The following is a 15,039-nucleotide window of genomic DNA, read 5'->3' as shown; positions in this document are numbered from 1 at the left end:
ATTTAATTTAAATAGCAGCCTGCTGCTGGATAGAGGTGAATCTGGCTTTTAGCTTTGAAGAGTACTTAAAATATGCTGATCTCTTTTAACCTACCCTAAATTGTTATGCATGGCTGCCATAGACCTTTTCATACGACACATGAGCGTGTATCCAAACTGCATTAGGAGAGGTATGAAGAGAGGATATATTTACATACATAACAGGCTGTTAGAAATGAACTTGTCAACAATCTCCTCCTTTTATAATTTTACCACAGAGCCCTAACTATATTAATATATTTCTTAACGTTCTGTGAGATAATTTAGTTATTATTATTTATTATGTATAATTCTCACAAACTGTGAGAATATGTGCATTTTCATTTTGACCTTCTTAAAAATGAACCTTTTTTACCAACCACAACCTTCTATTAATTTTTGCTTTTTCACCTTGCTCACAACACATGTTAATTTCTTGCCAAATCAATGTGAGTATACACAAATGTCTTTCCCACATTTACACTGACATCTTTTCAGTTATGGATCCGAACTGACACTCACTTCAGTAGCAAACAAATAAGCCCACCTGGCGTTTTAACATTTATTTGTGAGAAAACATGCTAATTAAATTCTTTTGTGCACTATGGTGAGAAGGTGCCTGGTTGAATATGAAAAAGCAATTGAGGCAGTCACTATAGATACACATTGTTTAGTGATAATGGTAAAATAATTGTTGTTCCCTGTCATAGTACACTGATCCCTTCATTGTACGAATGTGCGACCATAAAGGAAAATGGATTGGCCCACACTGTGCAGGATGTGGGATGCAAATGCTCCCCTGACTTTTTACTCATTTTACTCCTCACAGAATTCAAATTAAATACTTGTGCACTAATACTAAAACCTTAATTGGCTCTGGGCTAATTGTTTCTGTGAATTAAATAATACAAGCAGCAGCTTAGACATCCAGGTAAATTTTTCAGTATATGGTCACTACAGTTCTTGTCCAGTGTCACAACTACAGAACTACCTTGACGACACAACGTAATTATTGTTCAAACTCAAGTGGATGAGGCATATTAAATTATAGACAGTTACACCATTACTGCAGTGCCACGCTACAATAACAGTTAACTCTTGCTGGACTGTTGCATTGGGATTTGTGGTATTTTAGCATCTCTTACACATTAACAGGAGTCAGTTGATCCAGAATATTTTTCAGTAATGTTTTAAAATATATCATTTTCTATGTGGCGTACTTGTCTTTTTGTTTTTCCTTAACTTTCTCATTTGAGATTGAACAACACAAAAAATGACATGAGTGCCACATTTGGCCAAGCATCAAAGATCCTGTGTTGAATTTATTTTTCCAATAATGAAGGTGGAGAGATTTTTAATATGCATGTTATTGGAGCTTTGAGAGGCAGTAAATGAAGTCACAGCTGCTGTATTGCAAAAAAAACAAACAAAAAACAAACAAACAAAACAAAAAAAAAAACAGTGTTGTAGCTGTAACAAATGTTTTCCAATACTGCAATTACTATTAACTACACATGCTAATTAAATTGTAAAGCAATTGTGCTGCAACTGAGTTTGAATATTAAGGTGATGAATATGGATTGTTGTGTTATGCTGATAAATCCATCATATGTAGTAATTCACAGTAAACACAGCATTATAAAGCAAATTAGACTTCCCCTTTTTTAACAAGTGCCAGCATGGACAGGCAGACTCTGCGGGCTCATCTTCGCTGAATAGTGTACTCATTCAATTCTCCTAGGAAGAGACATTGTCATAGCTGGAAGAAACATAGAGCAGTGGTTGCAAAGTGTTGACAGACAGGGCACAGTGGGCAGTCAGAGGACCACTGAACAAGATGAATTACCTTTCACTTGGGGAAGTGGAAACATATACAGGACAGCAAGACATTCTGCCGTGAGAGTTAGCAGGTAATGTGAGATACCAGAGGTGAGATGTGAACATTTCCTGACAAGAGTGGCATCTGCCGCTTTTGAGGAGCCATGAGTAAGACATACGGGAAAAGATGCGATGTGAGTGGAGTGAAGTCAAGGCAAGGTGAAACTTAATGATGTGTTGCAGCCAGTATTAGAGCTAGATTTAATTAGATGAGCAGAAGAAATGAAGGTAGAACTAAAGGCTGATGGACTGAGCGAGATCGGAAGTCTCTTTTTATTTGTTTGTGCCATATGTTTGTGTTTCATCATCTCATTTAGTTAACACCTTGTTTATCTTACACAGGTGTGAACTTTCTACCACTTAGTATTTCTATCTTGCCATACTGATATAGTAATTTACTGTACATCAATCACTCATTTCAATGTACACCGTGGCACATTTATCAAACTAAAATCTCTCCATAATTTCCTCTGAGTCTCAGTTGTCCCTGGTTTGACTGTGACCCACATAGAGATCAGGTTTCCACAGCAGCAGAGCTCTGATTGTCATTCTTTGTCTAGTCTGCCCAACAAATTGCTCGACATCGTGAGGCTGATAACTCCTGTCTCCGGCAACAATGACTTACTGTACATAACACTTCATTCATCTACACAGACCCTTGAGAAGTGTTTACTAAAAAGCAGGAAACAATGTTTTCTTCACAAGTGTTACATCGATCTTCTGCCAAGAGCCAAGAGCCTTCGCTCCACAGGGGGGGATTTATTCTCCATGGAGTCCTGAAACATTTAATTTAGGACTCACCCCTGAATTCTTCCCAGGAAATACAGCACCAGCTGAGACAGAGTTTTCTTCTATTCAGAATACTGTGATCTTTTAGCGTGCTCACATATTGAACATCTTAATGGGGCCGCTGTATTCACCAGAGTGAGGCCTTGAGATCACCGGGCACTAAAGACATTATTGATAGTGGCAAAATTACTCACGTGGAGCTGGACGGCAGCCTTTTCAGATGTGCTAGCAAATGATTTTGGAGTATTTCTAGCAAGCTAAATTGTGCTTGTGCAAAATCATGATTTTGGAGTATTTCTAGCAAGCTAAATTGTGCTTGTGCAAAATCATGTTACTGAGTGTTTGGTGAGTACCATTTGGCTTCTTTCACATCCATTTTGTTTTAAAATTTTTGTTATGAATCTGTATGGCATCTCAGCCTCTCAGTAAGCCACCGAGGCATCAGTTCAAGTTCAAGTTTTCTGTTGTCAAAGCGTAGCGCCACCATCATTGTTGAAGTCCTGTATTTCAATCCATCAACACGAGCTGATGGAGTTAAGTGCTTTTCAGATCTCTCTCCAAGGCTACATACTGTCACAACCTCTATTACAGCAGAAATTACACTTTGGATTTTTCAACCCTCTTCTGCAAATTAACTTTAACTGCATCTAAGTTCTGAGTAGCAGGAAAAGTTTCACACAAAGTGACATTCAAGAATGAAGGAGCTACTAAATCATTCCCCCTCTGCTGTGTAACCTTGGCCTTCTACAGTCAGTTATAATGTATGACACCTCTGAGGTGGGACAGTCATTCCTTTGTGGCTAAAAGTGTCACATGTGGTCATCATAAGCCCTTCAAAATGTCTCCACAGACCTTCTGTTCCCATCCACAGGCAAACCTGGTCTTAATGTGTCCGGATTTTAAATATGGCACAATTAATTCCACTATCATTATTGTTACTGACATAATCTCTGAGGCTGATCATCCCACATCCTAAGTAACCATTAGTTTCAGAATTAACCACTCATTAATCATAACGCGTTGTGATGACAACATGGCAACAACTCTCTCCTCTGGTTTCTATCTGTGGTCCAAGATGAAAGAGCAAATGGGCTGGACGTGGAGATGACTCTGTCTTTTTCTTCACTGCTTTTCTGGTGTGGGCAGAATTTGAGCTTAACTCCCTGCAGCTTTCCGCCACAAGTCCCATCATGCCTTGTGAGTGTCAGATGAGCCTCGGAGAAAAGAGGGTGAATTGGCTCCAGCAGCTAGAGTTTGTCAGGTGGTGCTGTGTAGCCGTAGTGATGGCTACACCAGTTTTTGTATCTGCCAGGTTATGATAAGCCTTCTCCATCACTGAGCCACCTTCTGTCTAAACCCCCATCCCTCCTCCCCAATTTCATGGTGAAATCATCCGGTAACTGTCAAGATATTTTACTAAGAGAAAAAATTTCAACCTACTTGTGTCACTAGAGAAGAAGTCAGTGAATCGCCACATGCATTAGTATTCACCTTGAGCATCTTTGACACCGTGAGTCTGTACTAAATTCCATTACAATCCACTGAATAGTTAATAATAGAAATACTTCTGTCTGGACCGTAATAGTGAACTGACTGATTGTGTGATTTCCTTGTCTGTGATTGCACTATAGAGCCACGTCTCTAGCACGGCTTAAACGTTTCAGTATTATGGTAAGTCATTCAAAACCTACACTCAACACATAGTTCAACGATGGGATAAATGTATTTTAAAGGATTTTTAAAATGAAATCCTCCTGGGCTGCTGCTGTTATGTGTTCATTTAGCTCTGATTGCTTGGTGTATGTGAAGGGCTGATGGACAGCGTGTCTATGGCAACGTGCTATATATCACAATCCTCCATATCAGTTGCAGAATCGAGTCATTAATATATTTCCAAACACAAGATATTCATTCCCCAGGAAAACATTCCCAGGCTACAGGAAGCCTATAATTAATTCTTGCTGTAGCTTTTGGAGAATTTAAATTGTAAAAGCGGAAAAATCTCAAGACACACGGAAGCCAGTGCTATTCATGCATGTGCCAAAACCTGTTTGCTTTAAAGGGGAATAGATTATTTCCTTAAGTCTGAGGTTAGCAACACAGCTCTTTTCTAAACAGTTCAATACACATGCTGGTGAAGATTCACATTACTCATTTAAATGAGACAAAAGTTGGGGGAGAAATCACATTAAACCCTGCCTGATATCTACGTTTTATTTTCTTGGCCTATGCTGCTGTGACCGACCCCATCGGCCTGAAGGGCAGTTTCATTTGAATGCCATGACCTGAATCCAGTAGTTGTCCCCAGCGTCCAAGCATTTGTTAATCCACTCACTCTGCTGCATGTGTGTATCTGTTTCATGTGTCTGCGTGGGAGAGCAGTATTCTGCTAGTGTGGCATGATTATCCTATTATATAATTAGTATTTATTTATAGTGTGCGAGCTGTTGTTAGATTATATCACAAGCATACATCTGTAATCAGTGGAGCAAACCACATGGGTTGTTACAAGGGCAAAGGCGTGGATAGACAATCTTCTAGAGCTACGAAAATTTGTGTGAATAATTTACTGCTGTTAGAATAATGTGCCAGATGAATCAAAATCCAATAAGGAAAAAAAGGATTTCCTTTTTTTAATTAAAAAACATGGTGTATGTTCCTAACCTTGCTATAGCCACATGTGAGTGTTGGCAAGGTCTTCAGATGAGCTGGTTAAAACAATCTGAACCAACAGGGAGTTTAAAAAGCTGTGGCCTCTGGTTCTGCCTTCTCACCGCTGTCCTGTCATCTGCGGCTCTTTGCCTGAGGCAGAACACATCAAGGCTTCATGACCACGGTAGACTGTGACCGACCCTTCGAAAAATGTGATGTGTCTCTGGAGGTCAAGCTGAAACAGAAGCCAGTGCACTTGCACAAATCCAAACTAGAAACCATTCACTGATATTATGACTATGTCACGCTTAAAGTGATTTAGATCTTTTATAACTGAGTTTTAAAATTTGTCTTCAGTAGTAATGATGATAATTATAAATATGAATTACTACAGTAGCACATTAATCCTGTCATTACAGTTTGTGGCTTAAAACAAGCAAATAGCCCTTAATCTAACAGTTGTTATTCTAACATTTATACTTCTGTTTATTGATTATTATATTTGATGACTTTAATGAAAACAACTGAAACTACTGCAGTTTGCAAAATGTGGGATAACTGTTTTACCACTATAGCACATGTTAGTGGTGTGGATGTTGAAATACTTCCATGTTTGCAAGTCAGACTTACAGGATTTTTATATCTACATTGGGCATCGGTTCAAAGATAGTGCAGATAATGCAGAAATTAATTCTAATGTAAATCTTACATTCCGCTATAAGAAGAAATACATGCACTTTCAGTGTTCCCATGTGTATAAGTGTGTCGGAAGAACTTTATCTTCAGTAGAAATAGGCCACATACTTAAAACACAACCTCATTTATTTTGGTCTTCATGATGAGTGGTTTGTACAGTAGTGCACTACAACAAAGAGGATTTAGTGTGTAGTGGTGTAATGGGTTATAAAAGTGTTATAAAAAAAAAAACATTTACTCTCTGCTGGAACATACACTGTAGTATTTAGCTGAGAGGGAAGCTCGCATACTTTCACGACACATGATTCAACACATAATATCTCCTCTGAGGCCCTGCACAAACATATGCTAGGAAAACAACATACGTAGCCTAATTAGTGCACAGTCCCGAGGCTCGCCACAGTCTTCTGAGACTGGAACTGTGATGGCTACAGAAATACATTTGGCTTGACGTGGAACATGCTGTGGCAACAAGTGCACTCAATTACCCACTCAACCCAGTTAAGTGGGGAGGCTGGAAATACCCTCACAACGTTACAGATCGCGAACGTGTGAAATATACAATGTGCAGCTAACACAGAGAGTGGGGCCAGCAGAACTCAGATTTATTGTGTTTCCTGAAAGAAAAACAATCAAGTCAGAAATGTAGATTGTGCACATTACTTGTACCATTAGTGCTCTGACACAAAAGCAGTTTCTCTTTAGCTTTCTTCCTCTTGTACACAGATATAACGACAAGGGAAACACTGTTATTCTAGCTGGGTTATCTAAATCTAACATTAACAAGGCAAACACCTTTAACAATAGATACAGTAAAAAGAAATAAAGCACCCAAAAGGCCCCTGGGTTGGTCAGCTGCCTCACCTACAGTGTGCTACACATTAGTCCTTTTATGAAAGAAATAAAATCAGAGTTGTTGGGACTGCATACAGGAAAGAAATCAATTCATTTTTTCTGTTTGCTTGCTTGCATTAGTAATATATTACATTAACAGTCCAGAGAAACAGGATATACAAACGTTTGTATGAGCGCTCATATGGAAGGGAATTCAATTTATTTTTCTCACAGAGGTCACAAAACAGCATAGTAGTATTTGTACTACTACTTGTACATCAGGAGCTCTTATGTTCAGTTAACTGAGGTATGTCTTTTTTAAATTATCTGCTGGCATATTATACTTTGGTTGAATCCCAAATGTCAGGCTATAAAGTAGTATCTGCACGCTAAGCCAGCTAAAATTTAAAAATCCAAGTACCAGAACATTCTCAAAAACTCTCTCTCCAGTGGATACAGTGGGTCTGAAAATCCAGGCCTCAAGTTTTAGTTTTACACGAGGTCATATTAATGTGGGATAAGTAACTCAAACCCACCAACACAAAGCAAGTCCGGAAAAAAAAGACATAGCAGGAGCTATCAAGTCTATATTATTTATATTTACAGTAGACATCCAATCATAGCAGGGGTGGACTGAATACTTGTAAATATCAGGTGTAAATAGAAAAGTTATATTAGATGTTATTACCCAGAAAATGCTACTAAATACAGATTCAGTGTTGAATGAAAACTGCACTTCTCCAAAATACTACTGTACAGCTGCTCAGACACTGTGAAATGTTAGATTAACATTCTCTGTGATCCCTTTATGTTGCACATCAACACAGTCAATTACACATCGGCCAGACAAGCATTAAATTGTGACTTGACAGATAGGCTCATTGTAGCATCACAGGAATTGTAATCACATTGGTGAGCAGGTAGCTGTTTGTGCGACACAATCGAATCTGTTTTATGCTCTTTCGTGCATCTGACAACAGAATCAGAAAAATGTGTCATAGAGAAACAATTAGATTGATCGTCAGGAGCAGGAGGCGGACGGGACCGACCGGGCACTGGCTGTACTACTCCTCACTGGATTTTTGTTGTGCGCAAATCAAAGAGAAGAAAATGAAGAGATTAACTGACTTTGATCTTGTAGTTCACTTTGAATGAACTTTTCAGGAATGTAGAGTAATACAGTTTAATATTTTCACACCTATTCTCCTTAGTGCAGATATTCTCTCAGTAACAAAAAAGGATTTTGGGAAGTAAATAATCCTAAATATGTACATTGTTCATGTGTGCATTCAAACTTTAAAATACAACACACAGATTCACACAACAATAATCAGAAATGATAATTTTTACACTGTTGCGCAATATCCAGATGTTGTATATTAGTATATTGTGGCCCTATGGTCGGCCCACACCAATAGAGGCCTGAATGTTTTTGCCACCTTCATCTGTCCCCACAACTCACAGCTGTGGAAGGTGACTGGATCACATTAACAGCTTTTTCTTGCATAATCTCTGCCTGAAGGGTTCTGCTCTGATGAAATATGGTTGCAAATGTCACCATCCATTACATTTTCAGCAGTGGCATTCCTCTTGCATTCATAATTGAGGGGGGCGAGAAATGTGTGAATCCTATCCACATGGTGTTTAGGAGAAATACTGTAATACTGCATTTCTTTTTGCACGCAGTCAAATGAGTGTCGTTGTGTAATTAGGTGACACAACAACAAGAATGTATCTTGATTTTTCTTCTTCGTCTTTGCATAACAAAGCTGTCAGTACTGTACACAAGCTCTGTTTTTTTCTCATCTCAACAGACAAAAATGTTTCTTCCAGAGAATTAAACAAGTTCACAGCATGCAAATTGTAGAACGTAAAACGTGTAGGCGCAATAAACTGTACAGCTGCTTCAACCCACATCTTTTTGATCTCGGGAGTTTTATGTCGCTTCACTGTTTCTACAGTATTGTCAATTGCTTAATTATTTTGTTGTTGCAAAATCAACTTAACCTTCAACTTAAACATGAAGCGGATGCAATGTATCTAAATACATTTTTTGTGCTCATGAGATGAATATGAACTAAACAAGTAAACAAGTAATTCTGTTACTTAAACCTACTGTATTTCATAAAGTGAGGAGAGCAAAGTCATTGGTTTATTTGTGCAGGTTCTTCTTGTAACTAATTCTCTGCTTTTTTTTTCTCTTCCCTGTCAGGTGGCATCCCCTTTATCCTGACCGGGGAGCTGTTTGAGCAGTCCTACCGACCTGCTGCCTTCATGATTGCTGGCGTTGTTAACTGGCTGTCCAACTTTGCTGTAGGCCTGTTGTTCCCATTCATTCAAGTGAGTTACATCATTATATACACATTTTATTAAGATGTACTGACAGAGATAACTCTAGAAAGCTTCTCACCCTCCTGGATTTGAGTGGATTCTAGATTAAGTCTGTGGTTTGGTATGGCCTACTACTAAAAAGGTAATCACTGTGAATAGTTTCTGGATGCATTGTAAACTTAGGGGTCTGAAACTTTCCAGCATGAGTGAATTTGTATCTAAAGCACACATTATACTCACTTTTGCAAGGCAGCTTTCTTCACGCTGCTCTGGTAATCGTACCTTTGGTGCAGAATACTTTTTTATTGTAAGCCAGAGTGAGCACCACCTCTGTTGGCAGAGCAGTGGGGAATAACAACCAAGCTACTGGTGGCGTCCCTCTTATTACTAAACTAGATTTACAAATCCATTGCTTTTATTTCCCTTGTTAGTGCGACAATCCATCTGTCTTCATAGGCATTCAGTTTGGACATTGCCTGCTGCAGTTGTGCTTCTGACTTGCAACTTTTTCTCACTTGCTCAGCTGTCGGAAACAAGATGTTAGGGGTGAAATGTGAGACATGACAGGAATGCTGAATATATAGCATTAGACGCAGGAGCACTTGAAAAAACTTGACGAAAGCTGTAGTTATTGATTGCTAATGAAACAATAGAACACGTCTGCAAAAACATGAATTATATTCATTATTGTTTAAATAAGGATCCAGTGCCCGGTTGTGTTGTTTATAGCTCGATTAGATGCAGCCCTCACAAAAACAGCATCTACAATTCTGTAACTCTAGCTTTGTTACAGTCTCCCTTTATGGTCTTATAATGGTATTAAATTGCTAAAATGTTGATAACAGTAAATAATACCTGTTTGTCAGGAAAAGTGTTTCATATGGGAAAACAAATGACCTCCATAAACATGTTTTTTTAAGAATGAAGTAATAAGCAAAACCTTTCAGACAGAAGAGACTATTATTGTCTGAAATTGTAATGGTTTCCTGAAATCTGTCAGTCAGCTTCTGGCTTCATATTATCGCTTCACCTCATCTGTTTCTTTCCTCTGTGCCTGTCCCTCTCTCTCTTAGGCCTCACAATTTGTTTTTCTTTCAAGGTTGTTAGTTTTAACTTTGGTGTTTTTTTTACCTTATGCAGTCTTTTTACGTACATTGATCAGTTTGTTTCAGCTGTGCTTTTTTTCATGTTCAAGTTGAGTTTAGTGTATTATTTTATGTTAAATTGCAAAACCTTCTTGGCTATGCACTTTTGCATGAGCTTCAATTGTCAAGTTTCACATAAGTATACTCAGTTTCCCCACAATCTACATTTAATAACACCATACATTGTGCCTTGGAAATAGTTAGAAACATTGGTTCTTCAGGTTGTATGTTGCTGTGGGAGAAACTGAACCTAAAATAACACACATTAGGAGACAGGAGGGGAGGCAGAGTAAAATTTTACATGTGGTGTAAAGGTTTGTATAACCCTAACCCTAACCCTAACCCTGCCAGAAAGAGACTTTCTGGACTTTCCCTTTGTTGTACAATCCAGATCAGCTGCTGGTTTATTGCTGTTCATACTTTCGAAGTCTCCCTTTTTTTTGCAGTCAGTTGTTTCCTTGCTAACAGTATATATTTGTGTTATATTCTACTCTGCCAAGCTTAAGAAAAAGTAGCCAAGTTGTCAATAAGTGACCGGGACTGCTGCTGAATTTAGGTCAATTTTCAAGTTAATTCAATGTCTGTAAGAGATAGCGAGCTCCTGAATTTCTGCTCTCTCAAGTTAACTGACCATCCAGCCAGACAACCTCTAAAGAGATTAAGTACCCCAAGTAATCTGCTCTCAGGAGACAAATGTCCTGAACTGACACCCCCTTCAACAAGGCCTGTGCTATGACTGTGCCCGAGTAGATTAGGACTGGTGGTCCATGAGGACATTCATTCTTTTACACCTAGCAAAACCAATATCTCTTCACAGACTAGAGGGAGTATAGTCACAAGATATGGGTTTACCTTTGCCCGAGCCAGAACATGATCATTGAGAGGAAAGCAAGCACACCAGAGAGACTAGGAAGATAGGAAGAACTCATCACCTCAGGCACTAAAGCAGGGTTTGCTCGCAGGCACACTTTGAACGGCTCCAGGACACACGGGTAGAAGGAGATGGACTGCAGTTTGTTAGCCAAGGACACGCCAGTAGCAAGACTGTCAACAGCAAACGTTCTGTATATGCTCAAAAGGATGCTAACTGAGGGGTTTCCGACAACAAGGTCAGCTCTCAGATCTGTCTCTGTGAAGCACGGCAGAGGATAAGAACCTAGTGCAGGGCCACTGTCTGCACTGATAAAAACTCACATGGCGGACCAGAACAACTGTAAGGTAGTCTTTCATGGTGGACAAGACATTACTTTGTCTCTCAATGAAGGCAGGAAAAACAACACATCGGTGCAAAATGTTCCTGCTGTTAGTTATAAATATGAACCAGCTTGTACGGCAAACAGAATACGTTGAATTGTTTCCATCATGCTGGGGGGTAGAGTGGCAGCATCCAGATTTAACCTCTCTCTTTCTCGGTCCAGGCCCACAGGCTTTATCTTTCTGACTGAGAAATTCCTCTGTGTGCCTCATTTACAAACTTGCAACAGGCTTGTGCACAGTCTCTAAAACAGGAGCTGTCCCATACAATCATAAACTGCACTGTCACTCTGGTTGTGCTGGGGGAAACTACTGAGGGTACTGAGTGTTCATTTGTGGCGAGGAGTTATCTACAGTGACCTGCACATATTACTGTATATCTGAGCCAAACCCGGCTGACAGCCTGTGGGTTTACAGGATTCTCTCTGGACAGGTCTGTCCTCCGCGTTCCTGGCTCCTGGGACTCGGGTTGTGTGCACTGACAGGAGATGTGCACCGCTCCACACTCTTAACCTGTGTGCCAGCTTGTCAGGGTGGATTATATCAGCTATGGGGGTGATGTAACCTATTGTTAGTACTCATTATTTTTGGATTTGAGTTTCATCTGAAATCTGGGGAATTTATATGTATTATTGTTGAATTTATATGCATAATAGTCAGATGAAAAAATGAAAACAACTCTGCAAATCTGCAATCTGGATCACAATCTCAATCTTGTATTGCAGCACCACAGTGTGACTGTTTGCTTTTTAAATTAGAGGGACTCTGCAGCATAATCAGGATCTCGTCTGTGTTTTCTTTTTCTTTTTTTCTCTCCTTTCTATTATTATAATCATATTCTGAGCTGTAACACAAGGACCTTGTTTACTTTAAACTGCAATGCATAACTTTCTGATGTGTGAGGCCACAGAAAATAAGTGAAAGTCACTTTAAAACAATCTGCTACTCTAAACTTGGTATTTTTCTATGGAACAAAACACAATCAAAGAATCTTACCTGTCCTTAAGGAGTCTGGGATAACTAGAACCATTCAGCATCGTAATGCGTTCAGTTGTCTCGTTAAATACTGTGTCTGTAAGCAAGAGCACAGGAACGGAGAGATTTGTTAGCTACTACTGTACATCCTGTATCCAGTGTGTTTTCTACATTTCAAGCCCTTAATGCTATATTTCAGTATCAAAATTATAATTAACTGTAGTGGCCAAGTATGTGTACTCTTGCAAACAATCCAAGGGTTGTGGGTTGGCTGTGAGCCAAAGGGTGAGGGAGAGTGGGTTGTCCACCATCCGCAGGGTCAGCAATTCAATCGCCAGCTCCTCCACACCACTTGCCAAAGTGTCCTTGAGCAAGACTGAACTCTAACACTCAGTGTTATTTCCTCTGAGCGGGGCATGTTTCATTGCACATGTACTTTGTCTGCACCACTACTGTCTTTGCCAGGTGTAATGTAGGACCAAAGTCACTGAGTGCTGTTTTGTGAGAGAAGCTAAAACACCTTTTTTAGTGACTTAATATGAATCCATTAGACGACCCCGGACCAATTTGCCCTGGACTTTGAGCAAATTAAAAGTGAGCTAATTACTACCAGCAATCTGCAGTGTGAATGAGTAGACACGAGGAGAGCCTGATTATGTGCATTCGCTTGATACTGACAGTTTTAATTAAGCTGCTACACAAAGTGTACCATAAATGCAAACACAATATAGATTATGTACTATACACAGCTCTGTCTTGTACTCGCTGTCCTGGCTCTCTTTGATGTTTTGTAGTACTCTGAACAAACGCCCTAAATGACTACATTCATCATCCTTACAGCCCTGTTAATCGTGATTCACAGATCGGTTTCATCTCTGCATCTTTACATTCATCCTGACCAAGATTCGTACAGATCACATCCCGTACCTACAAACAGAGAGCTGTGACTGATGATGAATCATCGCTCTATTTGCTATGTGACATTTTTATGCGTTAGTTGACTTATAGTATACACCCGATCTATCTCTAATAAAACTGAACACTACTATAGCAAATCATTGAGGTTGTCAGAGAACTGGAGGGAGGAGAAATCAATGTAATGGTCAGGGATCTGGTCTGTGCACCAGCCCTGTGCAGCTTCTGTCTTCTTTTTGTGTCCGTGTCATGCTCTCTGTGATTCACTGAATACATGTCAAGTTCCTGTGCTCTTCTTTTGACCTCCTTTACAAATTGAAGCTACCATAAATATTAACATGTTCCCTGACAATTCCTTCACTGTCTGTTTGTCTTTTGTCTTTTTATTGTCTCAATACAGATAAATGGCTTTCAGCAGAAAGGGAGGAACATTATCATTACTTTGAATAGATGATAAGATGATAAAATGATCTGAAAGCTACACTTACAGTATATACCTTTTATCAAATGTTTGATCCAAAACGTATCTTAATGAGGAGAGGTGCAGTCGACGCCCCCTGTGGAGTCACCCTGGCAGTGGTCTAGTGGTCCATTTTTAAGTGAGCCGCTCCTTTCCATCCAGTCAGAGCATTTCAACGATTTCTGCTAGATCAGCAAATTCTGCAGTATTTTTCTATTAAAGAATTTAAATAGCATAAAAAAATATCATCATGACTGTAATTAATGAGTGTAATAATATATATAATAATATAATAATAGGAATGATTGTGCATACTGTACCCGATAGTGGATATGAAAGATTCTTCTCTGTTTAATATCTATTTTCTTGTATCACAGAATAGAGTCCTATTGTTCACCTTATTACAGGCCTCTGCATTGAGGACATACAGTGGTTCTGCTTTGCTTTTTATGGAAGCAAAACGTTCTCCTAGGTCATATTGTCCCACTTGTCTTTAATTAAATTCAAATGGCATTTGGATCTAATTATGTATTTTATGCCAATGCAGTTCATTTCCTTTTAAATCTACGGGTTTCTAAACCCATTCATCAGATCATTCCGGCCTCTCTCTTGCTAAAGCAATGACTTTTTTTTCAGCTGCAAAGAAACCATAGCTTATGGTTAATAGAACTTAAAGCTATGAAACGACAAGGCTTTCAACTTTCTGAGATATTTTATTAAAAAGAGATTTTGTTCTTATGTAGTCATTTCAAAGTGTTTGGCATAACAAGAGTTTTGCATTCAACAAATGTAAAGACAGAGGATGGGAAGCATCTAAGAATTACTATGAAACATCCTGCGAGGTACATTAATAATTCACTTCAAGCTAAAGCATGCCTTACTACATAGCCTATTATAATTTCAATCTGGAGAACATAATTGGAGTAGATTGCTTTGTCAAACAGCCATTTGTCCAGGAGTACCCTCCCAAGATGGTGGCGGATTTGAAGTGAGTGCAAAACATCCAAGTTAATAATCAGAGCTCTGCTGCTCTGAGCAGTTAATAGGAATACACCTACACGTGCACAGAATGCCTGGACTTGATAAATAACT

The 15,039-nt window shown here is 39.1% G+C and overlaps 1 protein-coding gene across 2 annotated transcripts in view; it reads left to right on the top strand.

Moving 5' to 3' along the window:
- The window catches only part of slc2a9l2 (solute carrier family 2 member 9, like 2), a 63,693-nt gene that overhangs the window by 41,238 nt on the left and 7,416 nt on the right, over positions 1 to 15,039 (top strand). For both annotated transcript variants that reach the window (XM_026349990.1, XM_026349989.1), the window contains exon 12: positions 9,080 to 9,207. In XM_026349990.1, the coding sequence (XP_026205775.1) occupies positions 9,080 to 9,207 (128 nt within the window). The remainder of the gene's footprint in view (positions 1 to 9,079; positions 9,208 to 15,039) is intronic.

This window comes from Anabas testudineus, chromosome 5 (genome assembly GCF_900324465.2).
Source record: "Anabas testudineus chromosome 5, fAnaTes1.2, whole genome shotgun sequence".
In the NCBI taxonomy this organism is placed as follows: Eukaryota; Metazoa; Chordata; class Actinopteri; order Anabantiformes; family Anabantidae; genus Anabas; species Anabas testudineus.
The sequence above is the reverse complement of the archived record's forward strand: the minus strand, read 5'-3'. Positions and strand labels throughout refer to the sequence as shown.